Raw genomic sequence first — 25,038 nt, 5'->3', positions numbered from 1 at the left:
CTGTAACCAAATCTCATGTCATTGTATATTTTCCTATATTAGCAACATATTGTCCATGTAGAGCTTCATCGTATATAAATATGTAGCATCATAAAACCAGAATAAATGTCTTTATTTGGAGACATTTATGTTCTTCTTGACTGCACTGCCTTGATAGTGCATTTTTTTAAAATCAGTATAAGTTTTTTCATTTGTTCCATTGAATAGTCTGGTCCTGAATCCTCTTTTGTATGATTTTAATATTAGCACATATGGGTGGGTTCCTTTTAGTTGCTTTTGTCGCTGATATTTTTGCCCATCCATAACTTTTCAGCCTACTCTGTCATTTTTATTTTGTGTGTTTTATATATACATCATATAGATTCATTTTATAAACAGCCGATGGCTCTATTTCTTTTTATCCCACTTAAACTGAGAGTCTTTTATCTTTTGATCAGGATTTCTTTTAAAGATTTATTTTATTTATACAAGAGCTGGGGTACAGGCTAGCGGCACAGGAGGGTGAGAGTATTGACCAGAGACAGAGTGGGGAGCAGAACAGGTAGACGGACCAAAAGCACTGCTGAGGGGAGCAGCGGGTGAGACAGGAGAGGTCTACCGTGCCATGTGGGTTGCTCCCTGGCCAGCCGGGAATCGAACCTGTGCTGTAAAGGCTGCGGACACCGGACAGCCTCACAGCGCTGCGCTCAACCTGCTGCACCACTGAGGAGGCCCCTCTTTTGAACAGGATTTTAAAACCATTTACTTCTATGTAAGTAAAAGTTATACCTGGTCTTTGTTCTGTTCATTTATGATTTCTATTTTTAATGCTCTGGGTTTTTTTGTTGCTGTAGTAATAAAGTTCATTTTATCCCCACTCATAATTTTGAAGTGACATACTGTTTTTATACCAGAGCTTATTTATTTTAAAATGCACTCATATATTTGAACTATAGTTTATGAATTAAAAATTATGTAAGTAAAACATAATAAATACATTTGCATTTTAGAAGGTGAAATAAGACCAAAGCATGTAAATTTGCCAAAGCAAATTTCTCCAATATCATTGCCCTCCCACAGACAACCACAGCCCTCACTTTTGATGTGTATTTATTTAAATCTTTTTCTGTGTATGTTTATGTGTGTACAAATAAATCTTTTCTGTATGTGTGTGTATGTACAGATTTGCAGGATCAATATGCATGGATGAGTAATTGCTTTTTTCACATAAGGCACATCTTTGGGGAAAAACCCCATAGCACCATGTCAGCCATTACATACCTATCATTTGTCATCACAGTGCATGATAGATATTTACCTGATTTATGTAACTGCTTCTCAGTCAATAGATGTTTAAATTCGTTCCTATTCTTGACCATTCCAAACAATGCTTTAATTAAAAAAAAATATTGTGTATATGTGTATATCTTTCTGTACCTGTACCTGTTTTTCTACAGTGTTAATACATAGAATTGAAATTACTAAATCAAAATAGATACACATTTAAGGTTTTGATAACTATGGTCAAGTTACCCTTCACAAAGGTTGTACCAGTTATAAACGCCTAGAACCTCCACGGAGCACCTGAGGCCTCACATCCTTAGCAGAGCTAGGTTTTAACAAGTCTCAAAAAGTTGCCTGTCTGCTGGCTGGAAATGATTTTTTTTTCCCACCCTATGATGGTGGGGCTGTGACCCTTTCTGTTTATTGATCATTTGGTTCTTTGTGTGAATTCCCTTTATTTTACCTTGAACTTGATGTACTTTGCCCAGTTGTCTGTTATATTATTTATCTTTTTTCATATTCATTTGGAGGCACTCTCTGTATTATGGATCTTAATCCTTTTGTCTGTTATGGTCACTGAACCTGACTTTTGGATTTCTTTCTAGTGACATTTGTCCTAATTGAGTTTGGTCCTGATTTGAGTTAATTTTATCTAAGGTGAAAGGTCTGCACTGAGGTTCAGGTTAGCCTTTCATAGTAATCAAATCTGTGAGTCTTTTCAACATTGTAACTTGCAGATTTCATGTCTTCCTTGTCTACTGCACAAATTATAAAGTCTAAATTTTTTTTCAGTTTTTTAATTTGCATCTAAAAAATTTACATAAAGTTCTCTCCTTGTATCATACCACTCTGAGTTGTTTTTTTTTTTTTTTTTACAGATTTATTCATCCATGCATACAACAGCTAGGGCACAGGCCAGAGATGCAGGGGGTGACAGGAGAGAGGATCCACCAGAGACAGAGTGGGGAACAGAACAGGCAGATTGACTGAAATACACTGCTGAGGGGAGCAGCGGGCGAGACAGAGGTCTGCTGCGCCATGTGGGTTGCTCCCTGGCCGGCTGGGGAGCGAACTCATGGTGCAGAGGCTTTGGACTGCTTCATAGTGTGATGCTTAACCCCTCGCGCCACCAGGGAGGCCCACTACTCTGAGTTTTAACAGATTCATTCAGCCATGTGACCTCCACGGCAAATCCGTGGTGATGTTCTTCCATCATCCCACCCGCGGCGAGTACCGATCTGTTTTCAGTGGCTGTTTCATATAAATGGAATCCTCAAGTATATCCTTTCATTTGACTTCTTTCACTTAACACAATGTGCACAGGATTCATCAGTGTTGTATTTGCAGTTTATTCTTTCATTGTTGAATAGTATCCCATTGTGTGGAAATGTCAGTTTGTTCATCCATTGTCCAGGGTAAGGGCTCCTGGGCTGCGCCTGGATTTTAGCTATTACAAATAAAACCATTGTGAAAACTCACATAATTTTTTTGATGAATGCAAACTCTAGGAGAGGAATTGATGCCTCATGTAATATTTAACTATGTAAGTTATCAAAATGTTTTCCAAAGTGACTATATTATTTTGCATTCCTCTATTGCTCTGGACTCAGTTTTGTCAAGTTTTTGGTTTGTTTTTTTTTTTTTTAAGATTTATTTATGCATACAAGAACTGGAGTACAGGCCAGAGGTGTGGGGGTGAGAGGATTCACCAGAGACAGAGTGGGGAACAGAACAGGCAGACTGACTGAAATACACTGCTGAGGGGAGCAGCGGGCGAGACAGGAGCGGTCTGCTGCGCCAAGTGGGTAGCTCCCTGGCTGGCCCGGGATCGAACTCGTGCTGCAGAGGCTGTGGACAGCTTCACAGGTTGTGTCTTAAGTCCTTGCGCCTCCAGGGAGGCCCAGTACTGTCAAGTTTTTAAAAAACATTCTAAGAAGAGTATATTGGTACTTCATTGTGGTTTCAAGTGTGTATCTCTAACAGCTAATTATGTTGAGCAAGTTTCCACAAACCTGTTTGCCATCCATACATTTTGTTTCATCAAGTGCGTGTTCAAATCTTTTGTTCATTTTTAAAATAGCGTTTTCAATGTTTTTTAGTGTTGCATTTTTAAAGTTCTGTATGTCTTTCTACTACAAGTCCTTTATCCAATGTATAACTTGCACATAGTCCTCCTAGGCTGTAAATTATTTTCTCATTCTTTTAACAGTGTCATTTGTAGAGAATTTTTTAATTTTCATTAAGTTCAATTTATAGTTTCGTTTCTGTCATGGATCAAGTTTTTGGAATTGTATGAAATTTTTTTTTTTTTGCCTAGTGTAAGTTCACAAAGATCTTTTTTCCTAGAAGTTTTTATCTTTTGGATTTTACACTTCTGCCTGTGGCCCATTCTGTGATCACCTTGTACAACAGGAAAGGTCTGAACTGAGGCTCAGCTCTTGCATCTGCATACCACGTGTCGGAGCTCACCACGAAGAGCCTGCCTTTCTCCACTGAGTGGTTTTTGCACCTTTCTCAAAACCATTTGGCCATTTTGTTCTATTTCTTGAATCTCTCTTCTATTCCACTAATCCTGCATCTGTCTTTTCACCAAGACGGCAGTGTCCTAATCACTGTAGTTGTATAATAACTCTTGAAATCAGATTGTGCGGGTCCTCCAACCTTGTTCTCCTTACCAAAATCACTTCAGTTATTTTAGCTCTTTTGTCTTTCCATATCAATTTCAGATCTATCTAACAAAAATAATAGCCCTACTGACATCTTAATTAGGATCCCACTGAATATGGCATCAGTTTTGGGAGAATGGATGTCTTCAGAGTGTGGAGTCTGCGAGCCCCTGGGACAGTAGGTCTCGCCATTCATGGAGGCATTTGCTCCCTCCTCACTGTGTTACGGCTTTAAGGACACTAATGCACATTTTGTTCCGTGTATACCACACAGCTCATGTTTGGGGGTGTTAAATGGTGCTGTTTCAAGGGGTAAAAAATGCTGTTTTTAATTTTGATTTTTAATTTGTGATTTTTTATACTTTCCTTGCCACACTGCCCTCGCTAAGACCTTCACGGCCATGCTGAACAGAAAGGGGAAAGTGAGCAGCCTGGGTCTGTTTCCAGGCTAAGGAAGATCACTTGGTCTTTCATCTTTTTTCTGTTGATGCCCTTTATCAAGTTAAAGACATTCCTTTCTATTGCTAGTTTGCAGAGTTGTTAATCATGACTAGATCTTGAATTCTATCAAATACGCACTTTATGTCTGTTCATGTTATCCCAGCAACTTCAGTTTTATGCTTAGATCTCTAAGGAGGCTAGAATTAATTTTTTATATTGTATGTGGAAGTCATTGAAATTTATTTTCCCCAGATGATTACCTAATTGTTGAACACTTTTTAATAAAGTGTCTATCATTTCCCTACTCACTTGAAATGTCACTTTCATTATATATCGAACTCTGACAAATAGCTCTTTGTGGAACATCTCTTTTGTTCCATCAATTTATCGATCTATTCTTATGCCAATCCACACTGAGTTGATTGCTTATCAATATGTTTCAGTACAGGCTATAAAAATGTCATTCCTGCCATTTTTCTCTTCCAGATAAATTTGAATCAACTTGCCAATTCCACACAGAAACCAAGTAATACTTTGTCTGGGATAGCTGTAAGTCTGTAAATTTGGGGCAATAATACATACCATTCTAAGCCAATATGTCTTAGAACTTTGTTCAGCCTTTGTGAGCTTCAATTCTGTCATATACTTTCTGTCATGAAGATCTTTATCTTCCTAGTTCTAAAGTTTCTGGGACACTTGTATCTTTTCAGGAGGATGAAAATATCATCTGCCAAAAGTGAGTTTTGTATCTGTGTTTCATATAGAAATACACAAATATTTCAGACATGTTATTTCTGGCTTTTTTCCATTATTGCACTGAGTGGGACACCTGGTTCAATGCTAAATGCTAGTGATCTACTTCTACCTTATTTTAATAGGAATGCTTCAAGTATTTCATGATTTTTTGTGGTAGATTATTGGAAGAGATGCATTTTCAAATATAGGACATTTCTCTGGAATTTTCCTTTTTTTAATGAAAATTTTCTTCTTAAACTAGGAATACGTGTTGCATTTTATCAACTACTTTTGGGACCTATTGCGATATAATCATCTTGTATTCTATTAAGAGAATACAATGAATTCTTTTCATGTATTTTCTACTTTCCAACTACTCTTCCTCTACTGGGATCAACTCAATTTGGGCATGATGTAATATTTTTTTAAATACCCTGCTAGATTTGATATGCCAATGATTTATTTAGAAATTTATCAATAGGACTTACTGTCATAAGTGAATGAACTTTTTTTTTTTTTAGTTTTGTCTTAGTCCTATTTCAGAACAAGGTTATTTTCCACTTCTTGGATGAATTGGAAAGATTTCAGTCTATTTTCTGGATCAGAAGCATTTCTATAAAATGAGGAATATCTGTTCCTTAATTTTGGTAGCTCTAGCTTGCAAAACTACTTGGGTTTGGTGCTTTGATTTTTTAAGTAGACTTTTAATTATTTTTCCATTTTTTAAGATGGTTTTTAGGTTTTTCTCTTTCCAATAGAACCAGCTTTGGTGATTTGAACTTCTATGGATCATTTTCATCTAAGTTTTTAATTACATTTACTTAAAGTTGTACATAGCAATCATTCATTCTTCCACATTTCCTGTTCCTTATGTTATTTATATCTTCTTTTTTCTTAATTAGATTCATTAAGCATTCATCTATTTTATTAGTCTTCACAAAGGAGTAATTGATTTTAGCAATTATTTCATTAATTTCTACTTTATTCTTATTCTTTTTCCTGTTATTTCTTTGGGTTTATTTCCTGTTCTTTTTCTAGCTCTTGACTCGAATGCTCAGTTTGTTTATTTTCACAATTTCTGTTTTCTACAAGCACTCAAAACTGTAAATCTTTCCATTTGCACCACTTTGGCAGCACTCACAGATCTTGAAATGTAGTGTGTTCATTTGTTCACTTCTAAGTAGTTTGTAATTTCAATTTTAATTCCTCTTTAATCCAAGTTAATTGGAAGTGTGTTTTCTTGTTTTCAAGAGGATAGAATTTTTGTCTGTCATTTTTACTATTTTTTGTTCAATAATTTTATGCATGTGGTCAGCAAATGTAGGTTGTGAAATTTCTACTTTATAGATTCTATTGAAATTCCCTTTGTAAATATTCCATGCACATTTTAAAACTGAACATATATAGTCCATTATTTCTTCAGTATAATGCTTTTTAACAATGTATTGGAACCTTCCATATTCTTACCTATTTTCCACTGGACGCATTAATTTGACTTTCTCTGTTACATCTGTTTCTATTTAACTTTCACTTCCTGGGTTGCTTTCTTTTAGGTGTTTTGGGTAGACAGCACCTAACTCTTCAGGGCTTGGGGGCCTTTTCTAAGCTGAAGGGCCCTGTCTTGTCATGGGGTTAATCTTCACATCGTGATTATTGACACTGGACTAATTTTTGCATCTTATTTTGTGTGTACTCTTTATACACGTCGTTATTGACTCTCCTTTTTTTCTCCTTTTCCCTTTGATGGATTGCTGAAGTTTTCTGGTTTTTTTTTTCTTTCAATGATTAGAAACTCCCAATTTTTCTAGTGCTTACTCCTTACTTTTTAAGCACACACTTAAACTTGCTTTATAAAATCAATACCTTCAATTACTCAATGTAACTAGTTCCACCCCAACAAGTCAAGAACCTGTTGATGCTTTTGCTTTTCTCCTTTGCCCCTGCTCCTTCCCAAGTAAAGACCACTGAGGATTTTAACTCCAGGCTGTTAGTTCATTCTCTCCCTCTGTCTGTCTGTCTGTCTGTCTGTCTCTCTCTCTCTCTCTGTCTCTCTCTATCTGTCTCTCTCTCTCCCCCTGCCCTTCTCCACTCTCCTGAATCAGGAGTAATTTTTACATTTCACCACAAGTTTGTCACTAGATTTCACATCCCTCACGAATTCCTCTTTTGAGTCACTTCTTATATCGCTGAAATACATTGTTTACTCTTTCAAAGAGGATACTGGAGTGGTGTATTTTCTAGACCCTGACATTTCTGAGTGTGTTTTTATTTTTGCTCTCGCACTTGAATGACGTGTTCACCTGAGTATAGAATTCTCAGCTCAAAGTAATTTTCCCTCAGAACTTTGCTCCATTGTCTCCCTCTGGCCATTGTGCTGGAGACGCTGGCCCACCTGGTGACCACGGAGCCCGTAGTTCCCTCCTCAAGGGCCAGAAAGCAAGTGAAGGGAAGTCCAAGTGGATGTTGCTTGGGCTGCTTCCCAAATCCATACCACTTCCCAATCCCTCCTTCACCTAGCAGACATGTCGTGTACCAGCTCTGTGCTGGCATTTTCAAAAAGGAAGTATTTCCAGCACACAGAAAAGTACAGAGAATAATACAGCAGATAGGAGTGTGCCCACCATGCATGTTGACAAATCCAGTCATTTGCCTTATTTATACTTTAGCTTTTAAAAAACAAAACACTAAATGAAATGCCATCCTCTTTCCTCCTGCACCAGAGATACTATTGCCCCCAAATAATCCATTAATGGATTATGCTTTTAACATGTGGCTATCTTATGGATAAACAAGCCATATATAATAACTAAAATAGTGCTTCCTACATGGCTAATCACTTTACATATATTAACTGGTTAATTTCTCACTAAAGTTCAATGAAGTGAGCACTATTATTATCCCCTTTTCATAAAGGAGAAATAACTTCATCAGGGTCACATAATTGGTGACCAGCTAAGTGATGGAACTAGGACTGATTGTCTGGCTGCATAGTTAGTGCTGTCAGCAACTCTAGCACACTGATTTTTGTGATAATTCCCATGAATTTAAGCTTTCTGTAACTATTATCATTATTAGACACATTCTTCAAAAATCTTGGGGATTTTTTCCTTCTGTGTCTCCTGAGCCAAAAAACATTATGTATGATTGAACTAGTTTGGGTTCATCATTTATTTTCACTCCTCTATAGTACTGCCTTGCATTTTTATGAATATTTAGATAGCCCCCAAATTTGCTTGCAAATATTATGCTGAACATATCTGTAACTGTCTCCTGGAGCCAAGGATAAGAGTCTTTCTAATGTATGTACCAAAATGTGAAATTTCAGAATCTTAGGGGGTACACTTTGTCATTTCTACAACTTACTGCCCCCAACTTATATTCTCTCCAGGTGATAGGAGCGGGTCTAACGTCCTAGGCTGGGTTTTGACTCTGCCTTTTAGAGTCCACACATATTGCTGAACTATTGGGTCATTGTACTGCAGAACCTTCTATCACCCACTTTTTTTCTGTTTTAATATAGACACCTCAGTTGGCCTCTGCTCTCTGTCTCATTATGTAAAAATATTTACTGATTATTTACTATGTGCTAACTCTTCCTGTCGATGGTTATTTTTTAAAGCCCATAACACTCCAGGCACTGAAAAGTATTTGAAATGAGTCAAATAAAGGCTCACCTGTTTTTCATAAGGTCATGTATACTTAACATAGACTTGTAAATTAACATGAGCCCGGGTGTAACGTGAAAGAAGTTCAGCTGGATAGAAATGAAACCTAACAGCTAAGTACATGGGGGTTTATCAAGAACTGAAATTGAATTTAAAACATTGGATTTAAATGATTAGGTTATATAAAATAGAAAATATTTTATTTTTTTAGTTTAATACCAAAATATTAGATTGAAAACTACTTAATGTCTTATCATTGTTAAAAAGTTATTAAACAAATAACAAATATGGCATTTTGAGAAACTCTAAAGACTTAGCGTTCCTGTCTTCCAGGAACACACATATGAAAATAGTGATTATTTAGAAAATCCTTTCATCCTGTTGCTCAGCCAGGGATGCAAGCCAAACTTCAAACAGCAAAAGCAGCAGGTTCATAGATCCAAGCATCTATTCACAGCATCTCCACTTAGATGTGTAAACAGCCCCTCAAAGTCACCAAAACCAAACTGCCATTTTTCTACCACCTATGCCCTGCTGTTTCTAAAGTCTCCCTCATCTCAAATAAAAAAGGATATTTTACCCCTTACTAGGCTGAAGTTCTTGAAGTCATTCATGAGTCCTTACCTATGCCTAACAGCAGCGAGCAGCCCCTCCGCACAATAAGCAAAGGACACCCAGACACAGCACATCTGCATGGCTCCTGCTGTCTAAAGTGCCATCATTTTGCTGGGATTTCTGCAGTGGCTTATTAGCCAGTCTCCTGCTTCTGGTCTTGCCCACTCTCCCTAGTCTCTTCATACAGCACCCAAAGACAATCTCTAAAAAACAACTGGGGTCACGTTACTGCTCAAAATCCTCATTAAGACTTATCTCATTCTTTACATTGGTTTACAAAGCCCTTCTGTGCCCACCTTCCACCTGCCCACATCCCTGAACTTGCTCATCTCCTGCCAAGGTCTCCTGCCATCTTGTTCCTTCACTTAACTCTGCTTCAGTCTCATGTTGGCAGAATCACGGTTCCCCAAAGATGTCCACCTCCTCATAGCTAGAACGCCAAAAGACATTACATTGGCTGAATGTTGGTGGTGATTTGAATTAGGGTATTGGCAAGAAAATGATAAAAGTGTATCTAGTGAGGTTTATTTTGAAGGTAGAGATATTTAATTAGTGAGATATTTAAAGATAAATATGAAGGACTGATGAAGAGGGAAGTATCAAAAATGACCCCCCAATTCCCTGACTTAAAAAATAGGATGATTGAAAGTGCTGTTTATTGAGACAGGAAAAAAATGCAGGAAAAGTAAATTTGGGGCTAACAACCAAGAATTCAACTACTGAATATATCAAGTTTGAGACATCTCAGGAGGAGTGGGTGTTATCAAGAGGTCAGATGGATATAAAACTTCCTGACACCCCTGGAAAATAAGTCTGGGATAAAGATTCTAATTTGGTAAACTGAAGCCATAAAAGATGTTAAAAGTTGCCTAAAGCAAGTAGGTAGGCTTGATGAAGGAAAGCATTGATTACTGTAAAATTTACATTCTAAATATTAGATGAAAGGAGAAATGAGCAGTTAAGATTGAGAAGGAAAAGTTAGAAAAATAGAAAAGAGTATAGTGTCACTAAAAGAATGTAGTGTTAGGGAAGCGAAAAGAGGAGAATGGTTCAAAGATTACTCAACTTCCCGCTCTGAGAATTCTAGTAATTTAAGGACTGAATTTAGCAACCTGGAGCTCATTCTTGACCTTTTCCCCCTGCTTTTTCAAAGAAGAGATTTTTTTAATTGTGATAACGTCTACATAAAATTCACCATTTTAGTCACTTTGCTACGTAGTTCAGTGGTACTCAATACACTTACATGTTGTGCATCAGTGTGGATTTTAACAAAAAAGAATTTCCGTAGCAACATGAAGGCTTAATATTGGAGTGGTTTTAATAATAAGTCGGGGAGGGGGATGTTGTAAGAAAAGAGTGACAGAGATATGGTCAGCTCAAGAAATTGGGCTTTCAAGGGGACGGTGACCAAGCAGCTGTAGTTAGAGGATGGAGAGTCAAGTGAGAGGGATCTTTTGGGAACTGGAGATATTAGCCCATTTTTAAGTGCTGAATCAGAATATTCTTAGAAAAGGAGAGACAGAAGATATTGGAGAGAGAAGAGAAGATATGTTTTGAATTGGGGGGTCCTGAGGAAGCAAGAGATAATGGGTCTAGACTCCTGTGGATAGACAGGCAGAAGGCAGAAAGGAGACTGACACAGATGTAAACAGGTCTACAGTGTTTCTGAGAATGTTGACTATTTGAGGTTGGCAGTCATCCAGGAATAGTGATACTGATCTGCCAGGGTATGTGTTCCTATTCATTCACTCCCCGTGTATTCATAGAAGGCCTACTGTGTGCCTCCTCTGAGCCACTTGTGACCAAAGGGATAGACAGGTAAACCTCTCAAGGCTTTCTAGAACATCACTTTGATGTTGCCCCTGAAACTGCTGAATGGGTTTAAGAGAGAGATTTTGGTAGCACTTACTTAAAGGCCATTATAGACACTTCGTTGAGAAATTGCACTAAGTTTTCTTTGCTCTTCTAAACATTCCCCATTTATACTTCCAGAGTCAGTGCCACAGAAGTTACCCAACAAGGCATGGTCTACAGAATAGCTAAGTGATAGAATCTGAGCTGTACAGACTGCAAAGTCTTGTCATCAATCTGAACAACTGACACCCTGTCCATTCTCCACAGAACCCCTTGATCCCTAGCAACCACAATAAACAATAAGAAACCTCCCCTCCCTTCCCTGAGGAGCTATCTATGTAACATGGGCACTCCCCTCTGCAGTTTGCTTCAATTCTGCCTCCCCTCAGCCAGAATGATCTCGCAGGAGGTCCTTCTCAGCAGCTAGGCACTGGGTGCCCTCCACTGGAAATGGAAGCATTGCTTCCACAGCTTCCAAACCAGGGTTCACATTACAGCTCCCAGCCTCTGGAGCATCAGCCAGCCCATTTTTTCAATATAAGAACCATATTGGTGTTTTGGTTCACTGGTCCAATTCTCAGACGAATGCTCCCTATAGTGAAGGCCATCGTGTGAACTGGTTGAATGAATGAAATATCTAGAACCATTTGTTAGCACTAGGGTAGAACACTCTCTAGCCAAATAATGTTTCCAGGTCATAGTACCAGCGCTTTGAAATTACTTGTGCTTCTGGTACTACTTATCTTAAACACAGAGGTGCCTTCTTTATTTCCATGAGAGCTTCTCTTAGGTAATCACCTACATAAAAGTAAATATTACCTTTTTTCTGCACTGTTGATAGGCAGTGCCCTGTCATCCAGAGAAAGCACCCTTCTGAAAATTTAGTGTTTAAAAACCACAGTGAAATTCCGAAGTATTTAGAACTGAATAACAATGAAAGTAATATTTTGAAAACTAACAGTCTACAGATAAAGCAAGGGTAATGTAGAGCCCTATGTTTATTAAAAAAAAAAAAAGAAAGATTGGGAATAGACATATTAAGTATTTAACTTGAAAAGCTATTTTTTTAAAAAAGGAATAACATGTTAAGCTCAACAAAGGTGTGAGAGGTTAATGAAAAATGAATACAGAAGTTAACCAAATGTGTATATTTTGAAAGAAACAAATAGGATCAATAAATGCTGGCGATTTGAAAAGTCTGTATCAAACCTACAAAGGCTTGTCTAAAAGCTGACAAATCTCTGTTAAGACAAAAAAAGAAAACTACAAAATTCACAAATATATAGTATCAGAACTAAAAAGTAGGATGATATAGTTACAGAATTTTTAAATAATAAGGGGCTGTTGTGAACTATATACAAAACTTAGAGGCTTAAATGTGATTTCTGATTTAAAAAAAAATGTGAATTACCAAAATTCACTCAAGAAAAATAAAAAGCCCCAATAAACTAACATTAGAGAATTTGAGTTGAACTTTTAAATATGATGATTTTACAGGTAACATTTACCAACTATTCAATAATACTTGTACAAACTGCTGCAAAAAAATAGACAAAGTGACACTTCTAAGTGCATTTTATGGGGGTACTAGGAGCCTGATACCTAACATGAACTAATGCAGTGCAAGAAAAGAAAATCACAAGCCAGATCACTTGTGAACATAGATACTAAGGTAAAAAAAGCATGAGGTAATATATAAAAAAAACAAAACAAAACAAACACAACAGTATATCAGGTCAAAACAAAGTTTATCTCAAAGAATGCAAGGGTAAATCCACATTAGAAAAAGCTATCAAGGTGACTTGTTACATTAACATATCAAAGACAAACCTATCATCATCTCAATAGTTTTGAAAAAGCATTTAGTAAAATTCAATGTTCATTTCATGGTTTTAAATATTCCTATTTTAAACTCATCTGGGCTGGAAGAGGACAACTTGATCTAATAAAGAGTTTCTAACAAAAACTTACAACAAATATAAATAATGATGACACATAAGAAACACACTTAATGAGATAGAAATAGGAGAACAATGCTTTGCTCCCACCCTGTGATGTGATGTTGGAGGTCCCAGCTCACTGAGATAAGAAAAGGGGGAAAGGTAGAAAGAGTGTTATTTACAAATAATATGATTATCTCCGTGACAATGCAAGAAAATCTGTAAATAAACTACTTAACTAATAAGAAAGTTCAGCATGTTTGCCAAAACAAGATTATTCCAAAATCAATAACATTTCCAAACAGCAGCAAAAACCAATTAAAACAATCTAATAGAAAAAGGATCCCAAATATAACAGCAACAAAAGCTGTAAGGTACCTCAGACTACATCTGACAAAGCAGTACAAGGATTTTATCAACAAGTTATAAAACATTATCAAAGGATACTACGAAATCAGGAAAATATTAATGGATTGGATGACTCGATTATATGAAGATGTCATCTCTCCCAAAATGTAGCCTATAAATTTAAATCAACAAAATTCCAAAAGGCTTTTCAATGGAACTTGATAAACTGATACTAAAGTTAGCATGGAAGAAGACAGAAGTTCAAGATAGCCAATGAGCAAAGGGGAGAAATGCCCGTCAGACATGGAGACGTGTTATAAAGCTGTAATAATTAAAACAGTGTGGTATTGGGCCTCCCCTGGTGGCGCAGCGGTTAAGCGCTGGGCTGTGAGGCTGCCCGCAGCCTCTGCAGCGCCGGTTCATTCCCTGGCTGCCAGCGAGGGTCCCACAAAAAAACAAACAAACAAAAAAAACAAACAAACAACAGTGTGGCACTGGCTCCAACTTGGTTTGATAAGTGGGAAGGGACAGAGAAGGCACATAGCCATGAATATATGGAAATTTAACTCACAGTCAGGGTGGCATGGCGCATTGATGGGGAAATAAAACTTTCTTTTAAGTCAGGTCAGGACAATAGCTTTTTCTCAAGGGGAGGGAGAAATAAAATTAAATCCCTACTTGGCACCGCTCAAAAAAAAAAAAAAAAAAAAAGCCCCCGCTGAATCCATTTTACAAGTGTAGAAAGCAAAACTTTAAAACATTAAGGAAAAAACACCTAGGAGGCTATATTTTCATGCCATCAGGTATGGAGATATTCCTTTTAATAAGACATGAATGACACAAGACCTCGAGAAAGATCAGTGAAAATGACTACATTTTAAATGCAGAAGATATCAAAAGCAGTTAAAAGAGGAACCACAGACTGGCCATATTGTATATAATGTTTACACACTATATGAACTCCTACAAATCAGGTGAAAAAAATGAAAACAACACAGACCATTAGAAAAATGGATGGGGACTATGAAAAAACAAATCACAGGCTCGGAAACCTTAATAACCAATCCATATATGAAATGTTCGCCCTCACTTGCAGCGAGGGAAATTCAAATAAACAATGAGATATACTGGGTTTTTAAAAAAATCACATGGTCACAAATAAGAAAAGTCTAAATCTAGAAAGTGTTGAAGGTCATGTGAGGGAAACAAGAACTCTCAGACACTGCTGATGGGGGTGTGAATTAGAGGACCATTTGGCAGTCTCTAATAAAAGTGTGTGTAACCTAGCAATTTCCCATCCAGGTAGATACACAGAGAAATTCTCACATACGTGCAAAGGACACATGTACACATATGTTCCTATTAGCATTGCCCCTAATACCAAAATATTGGCAGCACCTTAAATATTCATCAATAGGGGAATGAATAAATGGGGCACATTTATATGCGTGAATCTACAATATAGTAATTAAAATGAATGAACCAGATTTATTTTTATCAACATGGAGAGAAAGAATAAGAACATACCATGAAGGGGAAAAACAAGTCACAAAATATGTGCAAACACTACACTGTACATTTAAATCAAACAAAGCAACATTCTGTATTTTTTGGGGTTTTATGTAGTAAAAGTATAAAACTTAGACTGGAAACTTAATGCCAATTTCATGATGTTTGCCTCTGGAGAAGAGGGTAGAGATAGTTTGGGGGAGGAGTAAAAAAAAAAAGGGACTTCAATTCTATCAGAAATGTGGAATAGTTCAAATTTTAAAAATAGATCTGCAACAGATATGACAAAATGTTAACATTTCCCAATTACATGAGATACATGGGTTCTCATGATTCTCTCTGCATTAAAAAAAAATATCTTTACATTTTCTGTAAATTGAAAAAAAGCAGCTAGTAAAGAATTCTGATAGAATTTTAATATGTGTACATTACATGAGTCAATAGTCTGAAGTTTTGAGGCAAGAGGCTTTACAATAATTACCTGCTTTAGGATAGCATCTCCATAAAAATAATAAAGCTGAAAATATTATAAAACTGCTGAAAATGAACAAAGTAGATTCTGTAGGTATCAACATGGGTAGTTCTCAATCACATTGAAGGTAAAGAATAAATTAAAATGATATCTGCACTTTACCATTTATAAAGAAAAATTAAAACACATAAGCATGGATATATGCATTTACACAAATACATAGGTGATTAGGAAATAAAGAAATAATATCAAATGCTCTAAGGTTACACACTTTGAAATGCTGATTACCTAGGGAAGTAAGGAGGGAGAAAGGAAAATGAGTCTGGGAGGGAAATAAAGTGATATTCAGCATTATCTATAATTTTTATAATATAAATAAAAAAATCTAAAGCCCATATGACAAATATTTCACGTTAGATTATTCTAGGGAGTAAATACATGAGTGTATCTTATTCTTGACATACAGGTATTTTTTTTAATTTTCAAAGAAAAGGAAAAGTACTGCAGAATTACAATTAAAATGCACAGAACTCACTGATGTAAAAGTAAAGCTTCTATGCCACAAAACAGTGATAGGATTATTTTTAGAAATTATCCTGTTTGCTTTTCTATGCGTTTTTAATTTTTTTTTAATAAAAAGGAGGGAAAAAATGAAAGCTATGATGAAATGCTAAGACAAAATCACCCATACATCTGATAACATAAAAAGAGAAACCTCCACAATCACAAAGCACCCTATGAGCAATTCTATACCATTTGCTGCATTTTCTTATTTTTAATTTTTGTCAAAGGAAAAATCAAAGATGTTGCCTAATTGGAAACGTGACTTTCTATTATTAAAATTGTGGGAGTCCATTTTAATGTGTTTATCTCGCTGCTACTCTATAATTTATATTTCAGCGTGGAAATTTGTTTGCATGCCTGTGACAGGTTAATGCAGTTTAAACATGCATTTTTCTTTCGTTAGTTGAATAGTTAAATTGTTGCTCAAAGGATTTTAAGTTTCAATTTCAACCATGAGAGGCTTCTTTGCTTTTTCAAGGTTAAAAATGTTTCTGGTTCAAAATGCTATTAATTAATGGCTACGTAGTGGCTCTATTGAGGGAATTGCTACCGATCCTGGATGAACGGTGGAATTGGTAAATGAGCAAACTTTTTCGGATGCAGATTTGCGGATATTTTTAATTTGGGTCTGCAAGCGGTGGGCAGAAGTGAAATGCAGTTGCAGCCCGCTTCGCCAACGATCGCAATTAGGAATCGAAAGACAGGTCAGGTATTAGCATTGTTTTTTTCCCCTTAAAAAAAAAAAGTTTCTCGGACTCCGCCGGACACCCAGCTGGCTGAGGACCAGCGGGTGCGGGGGGGCGAGGCCGGCAGGCTGCCCAGAAGTTACGATCGGGGAGTTTTCTCTTTATTAAAATTACCTGGCTCACCAGCAGAGGCAAGAACGCGAAGACAAGATAATTTCTTAGGCTGTTAAAAATGACTTAGCCCGGCGGGCCGCGCGTTCCGAGGGGGTGTCCTGCGGGCCGGGGCGGGTCCCGCCGCCCCCGCGGGCTCCGGTGCGTCAGGGGCGCGTCAGGCGGGGCGGGCTCCGCGCGGGCGGCGGCGGCGGCGGGCGGCGGGCGGCGCGCACCGGGCCTCCTGCTTCTCGCTCCGAGGCTGCGGGACGGACGCTCCCGAGAACTCTCTCGCCCGCAGCCGGCCGCGCTCGGACGGCGCTCGCCGGCAGCCCGGCCGGGCCAGCATGTCGGCGGCCGTGGCGTGCCTGGACTACTTCGCCGCTGAGTGCTTGGTGTCCATGTCCGCGGGCGCCGTGGTTCACCGCCGCCCGCCGGACCCCGAGGGCGCGGGCGGAGCCGCCGGCTCGGAGGTGGGTGCGGCGCCGCTGGAGTCCGCTCTGCCGGGTCCGGGGCCACCGGGGCCCGCGTCGGTCCCCCCGCTCCCCCAGGTCCCCGCCCCTAGCCCCGGCGCGGGCGGCGCCGCGCCCCACCTGCTGGCTGCAAGCGTCTTGGCTGACTTGCGCGGCGGCTCTGGGGAGGGCTTCGGGGGGAACTCGGGGGAAGCTCTGCGCGCTTCGTCCGGCTCCGCCGACCCAACCCGGTGCTCCGGGCCGACCCAGTGTGCGGAGCCGGCCCCGGTCTCCAGCGCAGCCGAAGTCTCCGGGCCCGCGCACTCCTCCGGCGCGCAGGCGGTCCCCGGCGCACCAGCCGTCCCCGGAGCGCCTGCCGACCCCGGCGCGGTCCCCTGCGCGGCCCCAGGGGCGGGCCCCGCCCCCGCCACAGGCCCGGGACCCCGTCGGAGGCCGGTGACACCTGCTGCCAAGCGCCACCGCTGCCCCTTCCCGGGCTGCAACAAAGCTTATTACAAGTCGTCGCATCTGAAGTCCCACCAGCGCACCCACACGGGTGAGCGCCCTTTCTCCTGCGACTGGCTCGACTGCGACAAGAAGTTCACCCGCTCCGACGAGCTGGCCCGCCACTACAGGACGCACACAGGCGAGAAGCGCTTCTCCTGCCCCCTCTGCCCCAAGCAGTTCTCCCGGAGCGACCACCTGACCAAGCACGCCCGCCGCCACCCGGCCTACCACCCCGACATGATCGAGTACAGGGGGCGCCGTCGCACTCCCCGCATCGACCCGCCACCTCGCGTCGACCCGCCACCTGCCAACCTGGTGGACACCACCGGCTCCCTTCAGATCCTGGTGCCCAGCTTCACCGCCTGCCTGTCTGATGGTCGTTGCTTTTAGTCGTCCCCTCAAGGACGATCTCCCAGGCCGTGGTCCCTGCCTTCTCGCTGCCCATCCCTCTTTCCCAGAGTCATTAGTTCAAGGCACAGACTGGTTCCTCTGCTCTGAGGGTGGTTGCAGGCAGGCGCGTTGGACCCTGGGGAGGGACCGAGGGTCCGAAAATAGCAGGAGTTCTTACAACACATATCATCCTAAAAGGGAGAGTTGCCTGGAGACAGCCCCCAGGAATGATGAGAAGGGATGAACCCCTCCCCTGCTACTCTCCAGAGTCCTGAAGATTCTCCGTTCTCTGGAACCAGAGATGTGAAACTGGAATTCTCAGGTGCTTGAGGAGCTCCCAGTCTCAAAGGACTCTGGTGTTTTGCCCGCCCGCTGAGGCGGACCTTGCAGAGGTTGTCAGGGGTGGCAGTCTTGGAAGTGTCCAAGACTGGGATGGTGAGAGGCCTTTGGAAACAGAAATGATTTCTATTTCTGTAAACAGCAATGTTTACTAATTTATTTTTAGTATATTTTAAACAGGGAAAAATGCACAGGGATCCCAGGTTGATTGGAGGTTGAGGTCCTCCACTCCCCAGTTGCCCCAGCTACCTCTGCTAGGAAAGACCATGTAAGAATCCATGTAGCTGTCTGGCTGGGAGGTGCTTCTTGGTGGCTGGGAGTGATGTGAGTCTGTTTGAGGTCCTGTTGCATGGTTTGGTACCCTGCACTGACTTGGTGGCCTTTTTTCCCATGTGGACGCCTACTTAGGGACAGTAACTTACTGGCTTACTCTGACTATGAGATTAGTTAAGAATAAATGGAAAGAACCATAAATGCGCCAGAAGTAAAAGGGTGGTCTAGGCTAGTTCCCCCTTCACCTGGTAGGTAAACTCAAGTGACTTTGGGTGATATTGGTCCAAAACAAAACTTTTCAGAAACATTCAGGGAAATAGAGGCATATGGTCCCAGCTGCCCCATCCAAGTAATCTCAGGTGTGGTAGTTTCTGTCTGTTTCTTAATGGCTAATTAGAGGGTTATTTCTCTTTGGGGGGGGGGGGAAATCTGTGCATTTTTGTTTCTGCAACAGATGAGTCAGTGGGGCGGGGAGAGGAAGGTGAGTGTGGCTTCTTCCAAGGAGCTGGCTGGATTTGGGAAAGAGACTGCAAGGTGAAAGTTACTATCAGTTAGGATGACTCTTCTCCCCTCACCTTGGAGTCCCTTCAGCTTATTCCCCTCTCTGCCCCTCTCCCATGCAGGAACCAAGTATCAATAATATTTATTTTGTTCTATCCTATCTCTGCTGCTATGGATGAAATCATCAGCCACTTTGCTTACGTTTGTGTGAATGTGTATATATGTAACCCACTAGAGATGGGGCTAAAATGTATTTTCTGCTCTGGTGAGGTCCCCTTTGGTCCCCTCCTGAGTATCTTATAATCATCAGTCATACTTGTGGAGGCTATATCTCTCAAAGGACCACACCAGGCATCCAGTTAAACAAAATGCTTTTCCCTATTTTGCAGATCAAGACACTGAAACTAGATAAGCTTAAAATCACATGCTGAACTGCTGGGAAGAACTAGGATTAGAATTTGTGTACCTTGCCTTCTAAGCAGCCCTTTCCCTCATACTTGGTTACCCCACCTCCTCTCTCTGGGCCTTATTAGGCTAGTTCCCCCTTCACTCTCCCTTCCTGTAACTGGGCCCCTGTCCCCTATTCCTATCACTTTTGTGTTCTTAAAATGTGTAGTCCCTTGTGAGTCCTTTGCTTGCTGTGTTTGACCCAAAAAGCCCTTTTCTTAGAAGGTTGAGTCTATTCTCTCCTTCAACACCCTGAGGACTTAAAGTGGGAATGACTCTTTGGCATCTTCAGGAGAGACTTTATCTTGTAACATGGTAGATTAATTTTCAATGCCAATTCTATTTTTTTCTGGCCCTGGGAATTTCAGCTTCCTTGAGAGAGTGAGTGATGTGAACCTGGCATTAGTCTCTGCCGAGTGTTTATAACTGAGGGAAAGGTCTTTAGGAAGGACCCAAATGGTGTGGCCTGTGACTCTGAAGAGGTTCAGTGTTTCCTGGTGTGAACTAATTAAAGCAAGGGAACTCTCCTTGAATTACATATGGGAAGAAGCAGCCCCCAATTGTGGAGCTGGGTTTTGGTCATGGGAAGAGTTTCTCTTTTGTTCCTTTTGTCTCCTCAGCTGGGACTGGATAGGAAGGGCACTGCGGGCACCACTGAGGACTATGAGTTCCCTTTGTTCACTTCAGTAGAAGATCTGGCATTTGCTAGGTTGGACCAACGAAGCTAACAGGAGAGAGACTTCCACTGACCATTCTGGAATTGGGCTCAACAAAGCTTGGCTTATCCACCCTTTGATAAATATCTTTTGATTCTCAAACTCCCAAGTAGTGTCCTTATTTGGGTTCTTCTACTTTGGATACTTTCGTCTGGGAATGACCTCTGACAATCTAAATGTGGTGTGTCTGTCAATAACTCCTCCTAGATCTCTGGGTGGTGGGGAAGGATACACTCAGAACACCAGAGTAGGCAGTTTATGGATGCAAGATTTCTAGGCTAGTCTTTCTTACTCTAGTGTTGTTACCCCTTTCACTCCAGTAGCTAGGCCACTCTGGAGGAGCAGTTATTAATGAAATACTTTGGAAGAGGCTTCCTACCTTTATTGGTATTCTTTGTCTTGTTTTATTTATTAGGTAGAACTCAGAAATGAATGTGTCTGGGAATTGGCGGGGTCAGCTTGAGACTCTGGTTCCTGGCACCACACCTGCCATCCTGAGTTCTGATGTAAAAATGACCTAGTAACCAACTCTATTAATAGATCTCTTCCTGAAATCTGGTTTGGAAGCTGAGAATGTGTTCTAGATCAGACCTTGGGAGTGAGAGAATAGGATCCCTTATCTCCTTGGGAGGGGGTAAAGAGTACAGGCTCTGCCCCCAACATTGGGGGACAAGAATCTGTCATTTGTCCCTTTTTCCCTGTTCTTCTCCAAGTTAGGAATCATATTAGAATGTCATTTTTGGTCTTGTACATCTTCACCCCAAAAGAAATTGTGTTCACTGATGGATACATAAGGAAGAAGGTCATTGTGTACACATACTCTCTCTCTTTTCTCTCTCTCTCTCTCTCTCTCTCTCTCTCTCTCCTCTCTTCTCTCTTTTGTACCTCTTTGCCTGTCACGTGTATGCACTCCATTCAGATCCTGCTTTCAAATGGTAAGCACATCTGCTGACGCCCAGCCTGCCTTCCACAGGAGGGTCTGAAGAGCACCTCTTTCTGTCTCTACATTTGGGGTAGCCATGCCCCTGGCCACTCTCCAGGTAAGTGTTTTCTTTGTGTATTGTTCTTTTGGGAGGATCACTCCAAGACCAGGAATTAGGAGGGTAAGAGGAACAGTGGAAGGATGGTATTTGAAAACTTAATTTTGGCCAGAGATAGCTTTATCAACAAAATATTTATATTTGGGTTCTCATTAGCCTAGTTCCTTTATCATTATTCGGTTGCTTGAGGGGAAGCATATAACTAATTTTCTCTCTTAAGATTCAACCCATGAAAATACATGTTAGCTTTAAATCTTGAGAAATAATAGGTACTCTGACAGGTATTAAGAGACAAAAACAAGATGTGTGGAGATGGGGCATCTGGGGAACCAGGACATATATCTTTAGTGTTTTAGTAATCTTGGGTCTTTCAGTTCTTTGACCTTTTTTATGTGCTAGCAGCTTATGGTATCCACAGAAAGTCACTGTTGTTTTAGAAGTGCTGAACATGGGGATTTACAGAAGTCAATTGCAAAACCATTGTGACTGATTTTGGTTCACATAGAAAAAGTTGAGTCAGGTTTGCTATAGAAGAGAAGGAAGAGTAGAAAAGACTATGCTGTCTTTATCCTCAGCCAGAATGGCAGACATGATGCAAAGGTGTAAGTTCCATACATCCTTAAAAACCAGTTTGGAAGATCCTAGCCCTTAAATTGTCCTGGAGATTAGCAAGAGAGTAGATCACTTTCACCCAGTTTGGTCCCCTTTATGTTGATTTGAATTGCATTTTTTTATAGGGCCAAGGAAAGACCTATAGGAGATGTCAAGTTCTTTAATTCACATGGGGTTTACAGAGTTCTTTGTATTTCTATTCCAAGATGGTGCCAGATCTACTGACTACCTTGACAGGGACTCAAGTTAAGTGTTTCATCATGGAGGAATGGAGGATTTTAATCATAAATACAAAAAGAAGAATACAAATGTTTGTTATATAGGGGTTTGAGATAGAAAGAAAGAATGCTATCATATCCCAGAGAGTAGCAAGAGTATTGAAATGGGCTGTGCCCATTTCATATTATATTAGTTTCATATATATTGACTATCTATTAATATGTATCTATATATTAAAGTAAAATGGAAGTAGAGGTTGAAGAATGAATAAAGGAAGACAGGTTGAGTTGGAAGAAGAAAAGGATTTCTTCAGAAGAATGTTTGTGTTCTTAAAGGACAGTACAACTGGGAAAATAAGACTAGGAATCAAGCGATCTTGAAGATGCAATCATAAAAGAGGGTGGTGGTTTAGTCATTATTAAGTTAGAGGAAGTGGTTGGAACCTGAGCAGATATAAGAATGGAAGCAAGCTCTCAAAGAAAACAGAAAGGTCCACCTCCACCAGGAATCTCAGATCCATGGTTATATTGACAGCTACCTGCCTGAATCTGCATAGAAAGTGATGAGAAATCGCTTCTTCAGTGCTGATGGTTACAGGAAATGTAGATAGTATTTCCAACTTTTTTAGCTTCATCTCAGTGATAACATTGTAAATAGGAATCCAAATATGGTTTGGAGAATGTAGAGTTAGGTTTCTAAGAGAAAATGTAAGGTAGATGAGCTATAAAAGAAATCAAAGTAAACAATAGATATCAGGAAGGGAAAGGCATATTTCAGTGGCCTTCAAAATAAGTGTTTATTAAAGCTCAACACTTATTTGTGATTTAATTTAAAAACGCCTTTGCAAACTAGTAAGATAATTACTTAAATGAGTGAAAAAAAATATCCACCAAAGCTTACTGTAAACATCAAGCTTAATGTTGGAAGATTACAGGCAATCCTGTTGATCATCTGGTAAAAGTAGAAAGTGAGTCTTAACAATATCCAGGTAGGTAATAACATAAAAATGCAACAAAAATATAACTAAAACCCATGCATTGGGAAATGGAAAAGCAAACCTCTACATAACACCAATAAGAGAGGCAATTATGATACTTTAGAACTGATTGAAAACCAAAAGCACTACATAGCAAAACTTCTTTGATATAGGCAGACAGCACTGGGAGAGGAAGTATAGTTTATGTTCTTAAATTTGTGTTTAAAAAATAAAAAACTGAAAGGGTATGAAGTAAGTTTTCAGCTTCAAAAGAAATGGAAAACAAAACCTGAAGAAACAAAGAGAAATTATTATGGACCATGCATTTTCAGTACTATCTCTAATAGGAACAGAAACTGGTATTTTTGCTATTATGATATTATGATGGTTTTGACCTTTCAAAAAGCTAGTATGTATGCCAAATGGGTGGTTTAAGTTGTTTGTGTAGGTGTGGGGGAGTGATTAGGCCAAAAAAAAATTGCCTGTAAGTCTCTTACAGGAATGGTAATGAAAATGGTTGAAAAACTCTGCTACAGATAAAAACAGAAATTAATTAAATGGGGAAAAAATGAGTAGAGTTGAATAAAACTCTTTTTAAAGGCCTAATGAAGATAGATTTCTTTGGAAAGTATGATTAAGAAAAAAGAAGGCACAAAAAATTATCAAAAATAAAAAAGGACACAAAACCTTAATAATACCTTAATAAATTATAAGAGAATAACAAACAACTTACTGCAATAGAGTTGGAAAATATATGGATAATCTTACAGGAAAATATAAAATTTCACTATGACCTAAGAAGATGTAGATAATCTGAAATAGAAATGGTTGTCAAAAAGCACTAGGTCTTGGTGGTTGTACAGGAAATTCTCTAAATTCAAGAAATAGGTAACTTCCATCTTTTATAAATTGTTCCAAATCATAGAAAATTCTTCAATTTATATAGCTAAAGCAGCCCTCCTACCAAAACATGGTAAAAAAAAAATTACCACTTTACCTATAAATATAGGTGCACAAGCCATGAGTAAAATATTAGAAATTCTAACTCAGCAGTGAATGATGGGAATAATGCACCATGATAGGAAGTTTATCTCAGAATGCAAGATTAATTCAATAGTAGAGATGTGTCAGTGTAATTCAATGCATCAATTGAAGGAGGAAAATCAATGACTTTCTTATATGCCAGCAATTACTAATTAGAAAATGGAATAGACTAGGTGATTTCATATACACCAGCAGAGAAGTATATAAAGAACCTATAGACAAGACTATAAAACGTCTACTAAATGATATCAAAGAAAATATGACTAAGTAGAGACACAGTGGTTAGTAAAACTCAATACTGTAAAAATGCCAGTCCTTTTCTCAAATTTATATATTTAATGTCATTCCCCAATCAAAACCCCAAAAATATTTTTCATGAAACTTTTTCAAAGAAATATTACAGAAGAGCATAGGGGAAGGCAGGAGGAGGAGGGAGAATTGCTTTACCAAATACTAAAATATTACAAAGCTATGGCCATTAAAATAGTGTGGCATAGTACAGGAATAGATGAATAGAAAAATGGGATTGAATAAGGAACTCAAAATAGATCTGTGACTAAGGAAGAATTTGGCATTTAAGGGAGATGGCACTTCAGATCAGTGGGGAAAGACAG

At 39.5% G+C, this 25,038-nt stretch overlaps 1 protein-coding gene across 1 annotated transcript; it reads left to right on the top strand.

Annotated features, from left to right (window-relative positions):
- Positions 1–17,119: 17,119 nt before the first annotated feature.
- On the top strand, positions 17,120–18,257 carry KLF14 (KLF transcription factor 14; the record flags this gene model as incomplete). The annotated part of the gene is made up of 1 exon (XM_084230645.1): positions 17,120–18,257. Exon 1 carries the CDS (start codon positions 17,256–17,258, stop codon positions 18,255–18,257), a length of 1,002 nt encoding a protein of 333 aa, XP_084086771.1. The 5' UTR covers positions 17,120–17,255.
- Between the last annotated feature and the right edge of the window lie 6,781 nt (positions 18,258–25,038).

This window comes from Talpa europaea (assembly GCF_964194135.1).
Source record: "Talpa europaea genome assembly, chromosome: 3".
In the NCBI taxonomy this organism is placed as follows: domain Eukaryota; kingdom Metazoa; phylum Chordata; class Mammalia; order Eulipotyphla; family Talpidae; genus Talpa; species Talpa europaea.
Note: the sequence above shows the minus strand (reverse complement) of the source record. Positions and strands in the feature narration are given on the sequence as shown.